Source organism: Micromesistius poutassou (genome assembly GCF_964030765.1).
Source record: "Micromesistius poutassou genome assembly, chromosome: 10".
Classification (NCBI taxonomy): Eukaryota; Metazoa; Chordata; class Actinopteri; order Gadiformes; family Gadidae; genus Micromesistius; species Micromesistius poutassou.
The window spans coordinates 14,078,717-14,095,458 of record NC_140280.1 but is presented as its reverse complement, the minus strand read 5'-3'; the positions used below and the strand labels follow the sequence as shown (position 1 = coordinate 14,095,458).

General features: G+C 47.8%; 1 protein-coding gene across 2 annotated transcripts; it reads left to right on the top strand.

Moving 5' to 3' along the window:
* The first annotated feature begins 1,317 nt into the window (after positions 1 to 1,317).
* Positions 1,318 to 13,098, top strand: ripk4 (receptor-interacting serine-threonine kinase 4). Of its 2 annotated transcripts, XM_084473738.1 has the most exons (9): positions 1,320 to 1,326; positions 1,426 to 1,615; positions 4,923 to 5,214; positions 7,121 to 7,269; positions 7,484 to 7,533; positions 8,607 to 8,765; positions 9,095 to 9,201; positions 10,124 to 10,367; positions 10,712 to 13,098. In XM_084473738.1, exons 2-9 carry the CDS (start codon positions 1,434 to 1,436, stop codon positions 12,022 to 12,024), a joined length of 2,496 nt encoding a protein of 831 aa, XP_084329864.1. In that variant the 5' UTR covers positions 1,320 to 1,326; positions 1,426 to 1,433; the 3' UTR covers positions 12,025 to 13,098. The 2 variants fall into 2 exon arrangements, with proteins under 2 accessions (XP_084329865.1, XP_084329864.1); XM_084473739.1 differs by having other exon boundaries at positions 1,318 to 1,615; positions 10,127 to 10,367.
* Positions 13,099 to 16,742: the final 3,644 nt, after the last annotated feature.

The window sequence follows — 16,742 nt, the reverse complement described above, 5'->3', positions numbered from 1 at the left end:
ATGCTTTGGACTGTCAGCCAACTTGAAACACTCGTTAAAAGTCACTGCTGAAATCAAAATGTGAATTAGTTGTTCGAAAGAGCTGTGATGTGCTTGCTTACATTGAAGCCTTCCTCGAAGCCGCATCTCTGATTAACTCATGTTTAAGAAGATATCAGCTAGGCCTGGGCAATAAAACAAATGATCGTATCGTGATAGACTTTTGATCAATATCAATATAAAACATGTTCAATATAAATCGAGGCTGGACCACCGAATCTAGCAGCTGGGTTTGTTACACAAACACGGTTCCATAATAACTACATACACATAGGCCTACTACAATATTTGAGTGTTTTTCATTGTTGTATCGACATTGGAGTATTTATCAATGAATAACAGTGGAATGTCATATTAAGTCTTAAACATTCCTAGTCTTAATAGGTCATTAAAATTATCAAAATTATCAAAAATTATCAATATGATCACGTTATATCGTGATATGTCTTTCAGCCATATCGCCCAGGCCTAATATCAGTTTAGCCCAAAGGCGAACATCACAACATTTACAACCTGTAACCTGCTTTAGTTTAATAATCACCAAATAATACAACATTACTGTGTTGTAATAGATTAGATTAGATACATTGCATTTGCTTAGTTCCGTTTGGTTTGTTTGTAGGCCTACTATGAGAACATCTTGTCCAGGATTTTATGCAGTCTCTGGTCTGTGAGTGATTTTCAGTGTGTGTTCAATTTAAGTTTAACACCAAGTCACAGTTTCCCCCCCACAGGCAGGTGGACACACCAGATAAACAGACATAGCTGATGCTGTGTTATTGAATCCACTATACTAGCCCAAGGCCTAACCATTTGGTCAATATCACATAACTGGCTGCTCTTAAGAACCATTTTCCTTCTTTCCTTAGGGGGCATTTTCAGAATATCGGTCCCCAGAGGAACAAAGGAGTGTGTTGTGATACATCACATTCCTAGGTTCTTAAATTCTGTGTCAGCGCTAAGACCTTTCTCCCTCATTGTGAGGAGAAACGTGAGCCAGCCTCTTGCTTGGAGGTAGGCTTTGTGGAGAGTATAATATATATATTGTATAATAACAGTAGGGCACACAGTGCACCTTCCCCTTCTGGTGAGATTCCGCATTGTGTGGCAACATCCAGGAAATGATGTCACACTGAAAGCCCCGCCCACATATTTCTTTACCTGATAATGGTAATCTGTGGCAGGGGGGCGGAGCTGTATTATGGGCGGAGCCATGCAGGCAGAGGTAGACCTGGAGCAAAAACAAGGAAGAAGTCACACTGAGGAGGAGTGCTCGCCTGCGTGTCGGTGTGTGTGTGGGTGTGTTCAGCTCTCGGGATTGTAGCACAAACATTTGAAGTAAGAGTTTTTTGTTCTTCCTCACACTCAACTGAAAGGTTTTTCCAGACCTGGATATGGACGTTCCCGACGCTCCCCATGGGAATATGGGGCTGTTGAGGAACTTTGATTCCCCCGAGTTTGGCAGCTGGGAGAAGATCGGCTCGGGTGGCTTTGGACAAGTATACAAAGTCCGTCATGTACAGTGGAAAACATGGCTGGCCATCAAGTGCCCTCCCTGCCTTCACATGGACGACAAGTGAGTGGTGGAGAGATTTCATCTAGATTGTGTGTATCTGTACATGTGTGTTGAGGATTTGTTTTGTGTTGCAGTTAGTGAAGTGGAGCAGGAGGCTTATGTAGAAATGGTGGGAGTGGAGAAGCCACCGCATCTTAACTCGGTTCTCTCTGTGTTTAAGATGTACGGGTCTGCTCCATTGGTGGCTTCTGGTCCAGTTCTCATTAAGTGAGACGTTCTTGCTTGTTGTTTACGGGTAACAAGTTCAACGTTTGGACGTCCATTGCTTCTAATTACCTTCGGTCGTTTTCCAGCTCCCATTACCTGCAATTAAAAGCCTGTTGGGAGACACAGAGTCCTCTGTTGGACAGTTATATACGACCAGCCGTTGTCCTCTGGTCCTTTGCTGCTTATTTACATTCCAAAGGGACCCAAGAGCAGTTCAAAGCCACTTCCCCCCCCCCACAATCAGCCTCACCCCTGGCCCAGTGGGCCGGGAGTGGCAGGTTTTTTAATAAAGATCCATTTGTAAGGGGGGGGGGGGGTGCGCAGTAAATGTAATTTTCCCTCCCCTTCCCACGCACCCCCGGGCATGTTACACAGTGCTCTGGAATGCTCCAGTGTATTGCAATAGGTAATGTATTGTATTGATGCACCATGATGTATAGCAAACTAACAGTGTGTGTGTGTGTGTGTGTGTGTGTGTGTGTGTGTGTGTGTGTGTGTGTGTGTGTGTGTGTGTGTGTGTGTGTGTGTGTGTGTGTGTGTGTGTGTGTGTGTGTGTGTCCAAAAACTGGTTGTAAGATTGTATTTTGAATTGTTGGACTCCATTCAATCCCGCCAGTGGGTGTATGTGTTGGTAATTTGTTCATGGGTTGTGCATGTGTGTGTTTTATCTTGGCTGCTTGTTTGTGCGTGTTGAATATTTGTGAACCAGAAGCTGAATCAATACAAACACAGGCCTCAGAACCTGTTTCACCACATGGAGATCTCCACACTGTCTGAAAGCTCAAGGGGTCACAGACGAATATTCAATCAGGACCGCTTAAGGTCGCCTCTTTGACCATAGCCTCAGGGTCGATTTATGCAATAACGGCCTTTCTGTGTCGGTCGCATTTCCCCATAAAAACGAGTCTGGGTCTGATAAGGCAAACCCAGGGAGATATTTCCAACATAATGTCAAAAACACCATCAAATATCTCCCTGATTCTCACTTCTTCCACTTTTGAGCTTGACTTAGATTGTACGAGAACGAGGAACGAGGGAGTCATAAAACATATAGTTTAAAAACTGCCAGTATGAATGCCCTCCATTTTCATCCCTCTCTTTGCATGCAATCAATTGTAGCTGCTCTCGCTTTGAATTCACAAGATAAGCTACTCTACTCTTGGAGGTCAAATAAAATCACCGGGCGCATCGCTGCAACGCACTCAAGCTCTACATAAACCTCTTCACCTCCTTCTTCTGTGGTGGTGGCAGTCAATGCCTGGGGGAGGGGGAGGCTGTGTCATTCAGATTTTCACCCTCATTTAGTTAAATTGCTCTAACCCCCCCCCCCCCCCCCCCGGCATAAGAGACCTATTGACAGAATTGAAATAAACCAACGAGGGGATCAAGTTGTCTTCTCACTCCAGGTGATGTAAAGCCTGTGTCAGAAGCTCGGCTCGGCTTTCTGCCACCTGACTCTAGTGTTGGGGACTCCCGGTGTCTGTGGAGCGAACCAAAGCTAATGGAGGGGGGGGGGGGGACCAACGACGCATTGTGTTCTCCTGATTATGTAAACCTGTAATTCACCCCTATCGTGTGTGTGTGTGTGTTTGTGTGTGTGTGTGTGTGTGTGATGTGCGTGCGTGCGTGCAATGTGCGTGCGTGCAATGTGCGCCCGTGCGCACGCATGCGTGAAATGTGCTATATACGTTTTCTCCTTTACCGGCCTCCGTCTTTGGAGTCGAGCATTAATCCCGGTAGGAGCGACGGGATTTGATCGACGGAGCGTTTGGCCGGCGACGACTGACGGTAGCCAGCCACTGTTCAGGAGCTGGGTAACTAGCTTAGATGACTCATCCGACAATCGGACCATTGCGCTGTAGTGTAAACGCACCAAGCCACCACACGCCGACAAGCACGTCTCGGGTGACTCAATGGCCGACGGAGGGGGTGGGCGGGGGGTGGGCGGGGGGGGAGACGGTGAAGGCACCGGATTGTCCCCCGCAGGTTGTCTCTCAACCTGTTGCTCAACTTCCCCTAGATAAACAAAGGCCAGTGATGTTATCAGCGGCCAACATCTGCACAGCACATCAATAGTCCCGGGCCTTCAACCTACACACTCACTCACTCACACGCACCCACACACCCACACACCCACACACATCCCGTCCGTCCGTCGGTCCATCTCCGTGAGTCAAAGCTACCTTTTGTGTGGCGGGGCCCAGGCTGCCGCCGTGCGCTCCAGACAATGCGGATGTCGCGGAACCGGTCCCACCGGCCCCCCGTGTCTGCCGAGGAAAGGACAATTGTTTGGCTGTGTAAAGTTTAGGGGACTGGGGCGAGAGAGTGTCCCCTTACTCCTCAACACCTCCGGTGGATCATCTTGTACCCGTAGTGATAGTTCACCGTATGTCAAAAATGTAAAGCGATAAGGATCTAAGTGCATTACGTAAGCCCTGCTGAAAAAAGCAGCATGTCTGGTTTGTCACCTCGGGAGTCTGATGGGCCAACAGCCTCCTCCTTGTTCCACCTCTATGTGTGTGTCTCCGGTAACCCGTCTTGATAAGAGCGTCTGATAAGTGTGGCAGCGTCTCCGGCTCCCTTCCTTCCTTGTAAGATGTTGTTGCGTGGAGGTCACTTGTGGTACGTGGTGCTTTGTTGTTTGAGGTATGCGCGCCTGCAGCTCCTGCGTGCTGATAAAAGGGGACTGTGCAAAGGTTGAGCAAGACACTTGAGAACAAGAGGTCTGTCGGCTCTCTCGCGCGCGCTCCGGTGAAAACAAATTTTAAAACAAATTTTTCCTTTCAGGCACTTGCCTTTGTGGAATTGATTTGTTGTCCAAAAAGAACATTTAAACTAGTCACAAGCCAAGACTGCTACTTTGGTTGACAAAATCCACTCTCGCATACGAATCAGCATGAATATTTACTCCTAAAGATCTGGTGTTCAACGTTTAAGAAAGATACTTTGCGTCTGTATTGTTGTTTTCTTTTAGCATCAACGATTGCCATCTCACAGTTTAAAGTGTGATTTTGAATCAGCCGTCATCCAAAAGCAGGCAGGCACCCCCCGAGCTGTGGCAGACCTGAGTCTAACCCTGCGTTCACTCTTCCTGTCGCAGGGAGCGGGCCGAGCTGCTGGCCGAGGCCAAGAAGATGGAGGCGGCCAAGTTCCGCTACATCCTGCCTGTGTACGGCATCTGCGAGGACCCCCAGGGCCTGGTGATGGAGTACATGGAGACGGGCTCCCTGGAGACCCTGCTGGCGGATGAGCCCCTGCCCTGGGAACTGCGCTTCCGCATCATCCACGAGACGGCGGTGGGCATGAACTTCCTGCACTGCATGAGCCCGCCCCTGCTGCACCTGGACCTGAAGCCCGCCAACATCCTGTTGGACGCGCACTACCACGTCAAGGTAGGGTGGGAGCCCCACGAGGAGGATGCGCTGCTTTGGTTCTGACCGTCACCATCTCACAGTTAGGGCCGTGATGATGTGAGCTAACCGGCAGTTGGCATACGCATGCATCCTCATGCCGTCATACACTTCCTCTTTAAAATGGAATTGCAATTTTTTTTTACAAGAAGGAAACACTCGAATAAATACACGGAATGAATGTACACCAAAACACATAAAACACATCGTCATTTCTCTTGTTGAGATACAATACTGGCTTTGGGATTATGGCCTGTATGTTCTTTTTATATAGGAAACTGGGTACGACTGTAAGACCCTTGTACTTCCATTGATGAAATGTCTGTTTTATATGTGCCTATAATGTGGAAGAGGTAGCCAGCCAGCCATTTTTAGTTGTTTTGATGCTGTCTCAAGTGACTCATTTAGAAATGAAAAAAAAATTTCACCAAACCTGGCCAGATAGATTTACTTGTGTGTGTGCTTGGTGTTTTTAAAAAACATTTATATTTTGTCAGTCTCGACAAAGCCAAAGTCTAATATTTTCTATAGCTACCTGTCCTGAATGTGCTCTATGTAGGTCAAGTTAGATTGTAATTGAGTTAGCATACTCATACATCCTCATCCCTTTTAAACACTACCCCTTTAAAATGAAATTCTTATTTTCGCAAGAACGTAATACTCAAAAAAAAAAAAAAAACACAGAAGAAATATACACCAAAACTTTTTTTGTTGTTGGCTGTTCTTTATTAAGGACCAAAACTTTTTTTAACATTAACAATTTTCTGAAGAACCTCAAACAAAACCTGTTGATTAAAGACATATCCTGAGTAAGTGACTTAGTCCTTACTCACTGGCTTATAAACAGGTGTGTTCGTGTCTGTGTCTGTCTTTGCATCTGTGTGCGAGGTAGATTAACGCTATGTTGTGCTGAGTCACAGTGTAAGGCAAGCGAGATACAAGTAAACCAAAGTTCACAGACAAGTCCTAGTATGGTAATGCTAATGACCATTGCCCCCCCCCCCCCCCCCCACAGATGCCCTGATTCAAGAGGAGGCTAATTACAGTCTGATGTCAAATTCAAGGAACTGCCTGAATGTCTGTCAGGAACTGCCCCCAAAGACATCCTTCTCATTCACAGTTCACAAACGACTGATGCTTTTTATATGGAAAGATTGACAAACAAATGTTGGGATCAATACTGGTTTGTTCCCTGTGTCAAACTGAATGGAATTTGGGCAGCGGCATAAATCATGTTCTTTTATGGGTTCATAAATTGCGCAGCGTAGTACAATGATTCCCCTAAATCACGTTGTACATTTCTGCTGTAGCACATCGGCCATTATCGTCTCAACCCATCTGTTAAATCCTTTAAAAAGACTTTCTGCTGCCAGCTGCTGATCCTTCAACTCTCATCTCTTCTTGCTAATGACAGCTTTGCTCCTGACACGCTGGGGGCACTGATGGGGGGGCCCTTTAAAATCACTTAACTGTAGATGACTGTAGGGAAAAGGGTGGGAGCCATCACGTCTCTGGGTTAATACCTTGATGTAAACAGCTCCGCCGGGCCTGTTCAGACAGGACCCATCCCGATCCTGTCATCCACTCCGTCACCTCCCTCCCGCCCGCCCGCCCGCCCTCACTCTCCCTGTGCACGCAGGTGACTGAGCCAGTGGGTGTGTGCTCCTCATGCAAGTTAGGGAAGACTCTCCTTCTTTTAGAAGAAGTATGACGGGTCAGGACATGACAGGGCCTGGCCTCCTTTTATAATAAATGTATACAATAAGGGCTCTCGCAGGCTCTGTGCGTAGAATAGGGCCACATTCGTCGTTGTTGCCACAGCACTTTTGACATTCCATAACACGGCAAGCTCATTATTTAACTAATAAATCTAATCTCCGTGTTCCAGATATCGGACTTCGGCCTGGCGCGATGGAACGGCCTGTCGCGGGCTGATGACATCAGCAGGGACGGGTTCTGCGGGACCATCGCGTACCTCCCCCCGGAGAGGATCATTGAGAAGGACCGTGTGTCGGACACCAAGCACGACGTCTACAGGTGTGTGTGTGTGTGTGTGTGCGTGTGCGTGTGTGCGTGCGTGTGCGTGCGTGCAGGAACACATGCGGGTGCGGCTGTTATTCTTAGCATGGGCGTCTACCACCCATCACATCCTACCTACGCTTTTTTGGGATTTATTTCTTCCACGGCAATTTACTCACACTGAGTCAGTCACCATTGAGCCTGACCTGTTCTCCTGTGCTTCCTCTTCCAGCTTCTCCATTGTCATCTGGGGCGTTCTCACGCAGAAGAAGCCCTACCAAGGTGAGACCGACGGGGCTGCTGCAGATGATTATTCAACTGGATGCATATTTCCCTCTGTTGTTGTTGTTGTTGTTGTTGACGACACACAATGGATCGGGAACAAGTTGTTACACACAGGCCCTTGTCCTTAAAACACTGTCTAGACAAGACGATTCCTTGTACACGCAAGCACCCGCACCCGCACACACACACACACACACGCACCCGCACCCGCACACACACACACACCCGCACCCACACAAACACACACACACTGTAGTTCAGTGCATGTGAGTAAATGTGTCAAGCCTCTGCAGTGGGGGGCATAGAAACTGTGTGTGTGTGTGTGTGTGTGTGTGTGTGTGTGTGTGTGTGTGTGTGTGTGTGTGTGTGTGTGTGTGTGTGTGTGTGTGTGTGTGTGTGTGTGTGTGTGTGTGTGTGTGTTTACCTGAGGAATTTCAGGAAGGAGCAGGTGGATGGGACAGGTGGAGGTGGTTGGTTTTTTTCTCAGGCGTATCGGGTAGCAGCGCAGAGGAGTCGCGTCTCCACCGCCATCATATCGGCAACCTATACGTTCCCCAACACCGGCTTCATTAAAATGAACAATGGGTTGGCTATAGGGCAGCACACATACGCGCGCACACACTTTGGGATTAGTACTTGGGAGGATTACAGGCTACAGTAGGGGCCGTAGGGCCTGTACCTGTTTGCTTTGAACCCCTGACGCTGCTGATTGCTCGTGCTGATACACACTGGGTCTAACCCAGTAAGTATTCAACGCCTCTTTTGCTTCTTCTTGCTCCTGTGGGAAGTCACCTCAGCCCTTTCAGGCTTATCTGGGTGCCCAGGGAGTTTGTGATAAAGCTAGCCGCTAATGCACTTCAATAACTGGACGTCAGCGCGCTGGAATGCGCTTTCCTTTTTTTTTGTTTTTCTTGCATCGATTTAGATTTAAATTTTCTTGGCAAGTGCTTTGTTTCCATGCGGGCCAGAGCGAATCCAGTTGATCAACAAGGGACATTCTGTTCAGAATAGATCATCGGCATTATCCACTTTTGTGATTCATTAATGTTTGTGTTTGTTTTGCTCCCTAGGCGAGAACAACATCCTCCAGATCATGGTGAAGGTGGTGAAAGGGGTGCGTCCCGACATGGCGTGCGTGCCACGCAGTCGACCCCAGGCCTGCGCGGGGTTCCTGGGCCTCATGCAGCGCTGCTGGGCCACCTCCCCCGGGGCCAGGCCCACTTTCCAGGGTGAGTGCAGCAGTCTGTCTTCTTCTTCTGTTTGTTCTTGTTGCTGCCGTGGCTCGATTTGGAAAGCATTAAAACCGGTTTTAATTCTTCGGGGTGAACGTGTGTTGTTGATCAGTGTCGGAGACGCAGCAGATGTTTGATTGTAGTTGTGTTTTTTTTGGTGGCGACAGCTATTCAGCATTTTTTTTTTATTTAACCAGAAATATATTTAAATTAAGAATTGTAATGTTTTTTTTCAAATGTGGAAGTACTCGTTGGCCTTTTTGTTATTGTTTATGGATCACAATCCCTGTTGAAAACCTGATGGGAAAACCTTATCCTCCCCACAGAAATCACATCAGAAGCTGAGGACCTCTGCTCCAAACCTCAGGAGGAACCGAAGACCCCCACCCCAGAATCGGAGCTGGCCTCCTGTAACAGATTCCTCACAGATAAGGTAGAGCACCACGAGGCATTACCCCTGGATGGCTGCACATTACTGTTCAAACAGCACCACCACCTGAAAGAAGTTTTCACATAAAAAACATGTGCGTTATGTAAACACTCAATAGTGTCAAGTGTCAACAGACTCAATACCTCATGAGATTCAGGGGAGACAACATCATCAACAAAATCATTCATAAATGCTAACTTGGCCATTTAAACAGCTTTACATCAAGCGTCATGAATCTTTTCACACAGAAGAACTGATAAAAATGTTCCCTCACACAATCACAAAAGGGGCACAACATGTCATCTGTGAAATGCCCTATACATGGTAAACATTTGCTGTGTAAATATTTGTTCCTGGCAAACAGTTCCATTGGTAGCCAAGAATGTAGGCCATTGACATTGTTTGACCCGTCATCTTTGCTTTGTCATCGCATATTTGTTGTTCATTACAAGAACTGGGAATGCATTTTCCGGTTAAGGGGCTAATGTTTTAACTGAACCGTAATCATCTATCAACAAGAGGATACACTACACAAGGATACATTTCTGTACCTCCTCAGATCAAATCAAGAGGCCAAGATAGACACATACAATTATTGAAGTGAGATAATGGAGCTAAAACAAATAATACAGTACATGCTAATAAAATACTATCACTTGGAATCTTTCAAGCATTTTTGTGTATAAATATTTCAACACCTCACTTTTTTCCTAAACCACTTCTGAATACCTGAGGGTTGACTGACGCAAACACACACGCACACACACACACCTTCGCCGTTGGGCAAGCTGTGATGGAAACTTTAAGACCGATCGCAGTGTCTTTACAACAACATTATTCGCCGTGGAGTCAGACCGCTCTCATGGAAAGTAACGTAACTACTAACGACACTCTGCTAACGCGTCCTCCTCTCGTTGTGTTCCAGCAGGTGAAGGACAGCCGGCCGGTGCGGCCCAAGTCGGCCATGCTCCCGGAGAAGGACTGCAGCCTGTCAGAGCTGCTGAGCCAGGTGGACTCGGGGATCTCCCGGAGCTTCGACCGCGTGAAGGAGGAGGGCGGCCACAGCAAGGAGGACACCTGCAAGAGGCTGTCGGGCATCTCCTCCGTGGACTCTGCCTTCTCCTCCCAGGACTCCATCTCCCTGTCCTTCGAGAAGGAGAGCACGTGTGGTACGTCGCGTGTGCGTTTTAGAACCGGCCGTGTCATCCATTGTGATCGGCGCGGCCCGCTGAGATTAACGACTGTTTAATGACACAGCAATTAACTCAGCGCGATCATTTAATTGCTTACTGTTATGGGGACGCTTTGTTCTAAATTCCGAACATCGTTAAGTATAAGCACGTAGACAAAAACAAATGGCATGCGGAAAAAAATCGATACATTTAACTGGTAGTTGTTTTGACTTTAAACCGTCATTGACTGTGCCTTTTCCAGCGGTGGACTTAACGTGTAAAAGTATCTATTAGTTGTTTCTGAACATCTGTCCTGCTCCTCCCCCGCCCCCCCTCTCCAGAGTCTACAGAGACCCACAAGCGGAAGCTGTGCGACGCCATCCGCACCGGCGACACGGCCCGGCTCATGAAGATCCTGCAGCCCCAGGACGTGGACCTGCCGCTGGACGGCGGCGGCGGCGGCGGCAGCCTGCTGCACCACGCCGTGGGCCTGGCCAACGAGGAGGCCCTCAAGTTCCTGCTGCTCAACAACGCCAACCCCAACCTGGCCGACAGCCGGGGCTCCACGCCGCTGCACCTGGCCACGGAGAAGCACCTGAAGCCCCTGGCGGAGCTGCTGCTGGGCCGGCGCTGCACCAACGTCAACGCCAAGGACGAGGACCAGCACACGGCGCTGCACTGCGCGGCGCAGAACGGGGACGAGGCCATCGCGCGCCTCCTGCTGGAGCGCGGCGCCGCCCTCAACGAGACGGACGGCCAGGGCCGCACGCCCACCTACGTGGCGTGCCAGCACGGCCAGGAGAACGTGGTGCGCGTGCTGCTGAGCCGCGGCGCCGACGTGCACGTGCGCGGCCGCGACAACTGGACGGCGCTGCACCTGGCGGCCTGGCAGGGCCACCTGGGCATCAGCAAGCTGCTGGTGAAGCAGGCCGGGGCGGACGTGGACGGGCAGACGGCGGACGGACGCACGCCGCTGCACCTGGCGTCGCAGCGGGGCCAGTACCGCGTGGCGCGCATCCTCATCGAGCTGGGCGCCGACATCCACGTGGCGTCGGACGGCCACAACACGCCGCTGCACGTGGCGGCGCAGACGGGCCACACCAGCACCTCGCGCCTCCTGGTGAAGCACGGCGGCGACCTGCGGCGGCGCAACGCGCAGGGGCACGCCGCCCTGCACCTGGCGGCCCAGCGGGGGCACCTGGCCACGGTGAAGATGCTGCTGGAGGAGGGCGCGGACCCGCGCGGCGAGGACAAGGCCCTGCGCACGCCCTGCCACCTGGCGTCGGAGGGCGGGCACGGCGAGGTGGTGAAGGAGCTGCTGCGCCGCTGCCCGGACGGCGCCGGCCTGCCGGACCGGCAGGGCCTCACGCCGCTGCACCTGGCCGTGCAGGGGGGCTACACAGACGTCATCACGCTGCTGCTGCCCGAGGGCGAGGCGCTGGCGCTGGCGCCCGCGCCGCGGCGGGACTCTGTGGTGGAGGAGGCGGAGGAGATGGTGACGGCGGCGGCGGCAGCGCCTCCGCCGACGGAGAGCCCCCGCAAGCCGCCGGCCGCCAAGCCGCTCCTGAGGAAGGTGGTGATACTCAAACTGACGGAGCACGACCGCAAGGACTCGGCGGACACGTCCGTCCATCGGTGGTCCACGGAGCTCTGATGGCCGTGGGGCGCGTCGTTGTACAGGACTGTACAGATCTGAACTTTTTATCGCTTTTTCGGAGGATCCCACATCACTCTGAAAAGATCACGTCGTGGATGGACTCGTTTTTTTGTTTTTTTTGCCATCACAAGAAGCTGGAAAATAGTTGTGGCTTAAAGGGTGTGATTCTCTGGTGTTTTAAGGCTTCGGATTTGTATTTTGTTTTTTTTTATCAGTGGGAAAAGTTTTTATGTAAATATGTACAATGTAAATACAATGTGTATATAGTCCAAAATATTTTGAGTTTCGACTTTATTCACCTAAAGAAGCGCATTTGTAATCAGAAAGTATTTGGATATTTTCCAGTAGTATTTTTTTCCTCCTATGCACCCCCTTCTTCAGTGTTTCTTAAAAGTATGTCCATAAGATATAAATACAATGCCCAGTACTGTGGATGATATGGCCAAAGGATTGTGACATATTTTATCTTTGACCGCTTGTGTTAGATGCATTTGTGCCGCATTATTACCAAAGTGTAAACTACAAAGATGGTCGTCTTCAAATACAGCTAAGAATGTGGAATATTACTTTCTCACTTACTACCATTGCTTTCTTTTTTCACATGGATAGATCTAAAAGGCATCAGTCAAAGCAGATCAAGAGAACTAGACTTCTTAAATATCATTGACATAAAGTAATGACACATTTTGGAAAAATAAAATTAATACAATTGCATGAATGGAAAAAAGTGAAGAAATATAAGATAATTGGTTGGAATTATTGTATTCAATAATTTTTTGTTTTATACTTTCCGTTGTGCCAAATAAAGCATGTATTCAGTAAAGTTTTATTATCACATTGCTACAACTGTCTGATCTAAGGTAAATTCATGAAAGAAACGACCTAATGACAATGAAGGTACCTTTGATTGAATACTGTTAAGTTGATCATTTACCGTTTCCAATGCAGTTTGATGGATTGAAACATGCGTTCATCTATCCTATACATCGAAATGTAAAAGCCATATTTGCCCATTTGCAAACTCTTCTTATTTTGTTCATGTATTCTTGCTGTGCATTGTTAAACATTAAATGTTTTTTTACAATTAATATAAAGTATTATTTGACTCATTATTTAGAAGTCTCAACACTGCAAATCGCCCCTCCTAGATGATCACCACCTCGTAGATATTTTTTGAAATATAGATTCCCATAATTCTATCATTCGACATTCATTCAAAAAACAGATAAACAAATGTAATGTCATTCAGTCATCCCCTCCTAGGCCACAATTTCGGATACAATGTCGAGAGATGCTCTCCGAGGCGCTTCCTACGCTCGCTTCACGTCAGGGCAGTATTCGTGGTGCCTGAGGCAGACATGTCTGCATCTGTTTTCTAGTGTTAAATGTTATGTCTCTGGCTGCCCCAGACCCCTATCAGCACGCTTAGGTTGGCAAAGACCATGGGAACGGCCCTGCAGGGGGATCGCAGGGAAAGTTTGTGAGAAAAGAGTTGGGGGGGGGGGGGGGGCGGGGAGCGGGCAGCGCAAGACCTGCAATTCCAGCCTGTTGGCTAATTCTTTAGAAGACCACTTGAAGTTTTCATCACCCGCTAAAAAAACCAACATGCCATCGCTGACGCCTCAAGGGCTCGGCTCCCTGTAACCCGAGCCCTCTTGTGCTCTTAAGCCGGGCCGCGGTGGTGCTCTTAAGCCGGGCTGCGATGGTGCTCTGAGGGTGTAGTAAGATCACTCATGTTTGTGGAGAGAACCGGTGAGCTGACCTGGTGAAATGTGTAATTTGAAGCCTGGGCGCTTGGGTTTGTGTACACAAGAGTAGTGTGCCGTGTTACCTGCTTCCCAGTGATCCGTCACTGATTCACCACCGCTATGTGGAGGCTGGGATAGCATGGCGCTGATGCCCAATCTTCTTGTCAAGGCGGCGAACCGTCTGATGGATAGGTGGGCGAGATAGACTCAGCCTTGTCTTGTATAAACAGTTGGTCTTTTGCGTGGTCCATTGCTCTCTTAGTTCATTCTAATGAAAAATACTATAAAGTAGTAGTTGTTTTTTTTCCGGCGAATTCATAATCTGAAATATCTAGATGTATTATCACTTCTTCTCTTAACAACTCTCTTGGTGTCCTCTCTAACACAGACATGTATTGACTCATTGGAAACATGTTAACATTTTTATATTTATATAATATTTCTTTTATAATGGCTGTATTTGTATTGGAGTCTCCGCCTATCGCCATGTTCCTGTGGTGATGCCCAAAGCCTGTAAAAAAAAAAAAAATGAAGTAGATACCTACCCTCCGATAGCGTAGAGCGAGAGCCAGGCCTCCGTCATCCAGGCTCAGCCTGATTTGTGCCCTTAGGTCCACAGTTTCAGATGATCATAGCCTCCTTGAGGCCACCGTCTCTGGAAGCCGGTGGCACCCTCCCCCCCATGTGCACCATTACTCCGGCGGGGACCTCTGTCAAACGTGCCACGGCAGAAGTGGCAGCCCTGACAGCAAAGGGGTTCATCTTAAGCTCCCCTAGGTCGCTGGTGTAACGACCGACACGTGCCACCGCCAGCCTGGGGGAAAGCAGGCCTGTGTGTGAGTGCTGGTGGCTTAAGAACCAGGAGGTGTTAATAGATCCTGTTATCCACCACTGCCCAAGGCATCGAGGTTCTTCCAGGGGTCATGCTGTACCTCTCGGGCCCCTGTAAAGTATACTACCCATGGGGGCCTAGGGGACTGAAGGGGGGGATGATGGGCATGTATGGATGAAACGACATCGTCTGATATATGGGCGGGGGGGGGTGGGGAGCCACAGAGGAAGTGCAGGTAACCCGGCAACCCTGCATGGTTGTCGTCACGGCCAGAGAAGGCTGGAACTGGCCCTCATGGCCTCCATGTCAAAGGGAGTAACGCTGCATGGAGGCTGTGAGGGCCACAGACTGCTGGCACCGGGGGCCACGTACAGGGGCTGGACAAGCTGCTTTGTCCCATGTTATAAGCTGCAATGAAGCAATGCGTCATGCTCATGTACATCATGTATATAAAACAAATGTAAGTGTACACATGGAGTATTAGCAAAGATGGACGCAAACCTGAACACACCAGCTGATTTTAGAGATGCTGACTCATGGTTTGGTTGTGTTTCATGATGTATTCCTCTATGGTCCAATGCGTTTAGTTCTATTGGTTCTATTAGTTTTTTTGGATAGTCAAAGAAACATTTGTGTTGGTTTCAGAATTATGATGAAAGTATATATGGATGGAATGGGAAAACAGAAATTATGTTTATACTTTGACTACTACTTCTTGAAATGAACAAAAAAATCCTATGAGTTCTAAATGATATTCTGAACTGGGCAATAATAAAATTAAACAGGAATACTAGAGACCTGTAGCAACCAATAATGTAATAACTGCCAATAACGTAATCATTTAAATGTAATAAAGCCAATAACGTAATAATTTGCCAATAATGTAATGAAGTTGTTGAGCCAATAGCATAATAACCTTTTGCCAATAACGTAATAACTTATTACATTATTGGCTGGTTATTACATTATTGGCCTTCCTTTGAAAAAAATTCCTTTGAAAATGTATTAACTGAGCCAATAATGTAATAACTGAGGTATCACTTTATTTTAATTTCAATTTCTGGAGAGAAACTGTCACTCTAAGCCTTAATATTGCATCTTGCAACACATGCTTAAATATCTGACCTTACAGATACCCCTCCACCCTGTTAAACAAATAACCATAATAAAGAGAGAGGTGCCGTACATGGGGCTAGTGGTAATGACATGTGTTTACATGACTATGCCATCCACTTTATCTACACAAACTACTATACAAAACTACACAAAAACTGCCACATCAGCACATGAGATTACTGCAGAAACCTCTGGAATTACAGGACGTTTGGTGAAATTGTCTTTATGGAATTGACAGATTTCTTTAGCATATGTGGATGAACGTGTGCATTAAATCAGTTTAGGAGCAGCATCTTCTAGAGCATATGCATCAGACAAACATTCAGGTTCTGATTATTGGTGAATAAAGCAGTATGATATGATAATATTGAAGGGGGGGGCTGCAGCCATATTTATGTATAATTATATTATCGGCTCAGTTATTACATTTTCAGCCAAATCGGCAAGTGATCTAATGTCGCTCTGCAGATCAGACTGGCCCCAAAGCTGTTTGGCCGATTCAAGAATCCCAGAGTAAAAGTAAAGCCTTGTTTATGATACTGCGTAAAGCCCTCTCCATCGTCCTAAACCCGATCGGAGACCCTCTCTGTAGCCCGACGTGTGCCTCCAAAAAATGTTACTATCCGTCGAGGCTACTCAGAACGGTGTAGACCCAGGGCTGTCATTGGTCAGCTAACGTCTCATTCCCGCAGCCCCTAGCGTTCCAGCGGTGAATTGCAATACCATACTGAAAACTGCAACGCAGAACTTCAAAAGGCTCGTAATAACCAGCCAAAAACGTATTAAAGTTAAATAAAGTTATTACGTTATTGGCTTTATTACATTTAAATTATTACATTATTGGCAGTTATTATGTTATTGGCCATTATTACGTTATTGTTTGCTACAAGGCCTGTTTCATAATCCTCATGATTTCATTTCATGCCCAAACTTCAGTATGACAACGTGCAAGCCTATAAATGAGGAATTCTTCGACAAAGAATGATGTACAACAAAAACAATGTGTCCCTCTCTGAGCA

What these genes read in the sequence shown, in the direction of transcription:
- ripk4 (XM_084473738.1), top strand. Translation starts at nt 1,434, where the DNA reads ATGGACGTTCCCGACGCTCCCCATGGGAATATGGGGCTGTTGAGGAAC. An exon ending in ACCAAGCACGACGTCTACAG is followed by an intron (nt 7,270 to 7,483) that starts GTGTGTGTGTGT and finishes TTCCTCTTCCAG; the next exon opens with CTTCTCCATTGTCATCTGGG. An exon ending in ACAGATTCCTCACAGATAAG is followed by an intron (nt 9,202 to 10,123) that starts GTAGAGCACCAC and finishes GTTGTGTTCCAG; the next exon opens with CAGGTGAAGGACAGCCGGCC.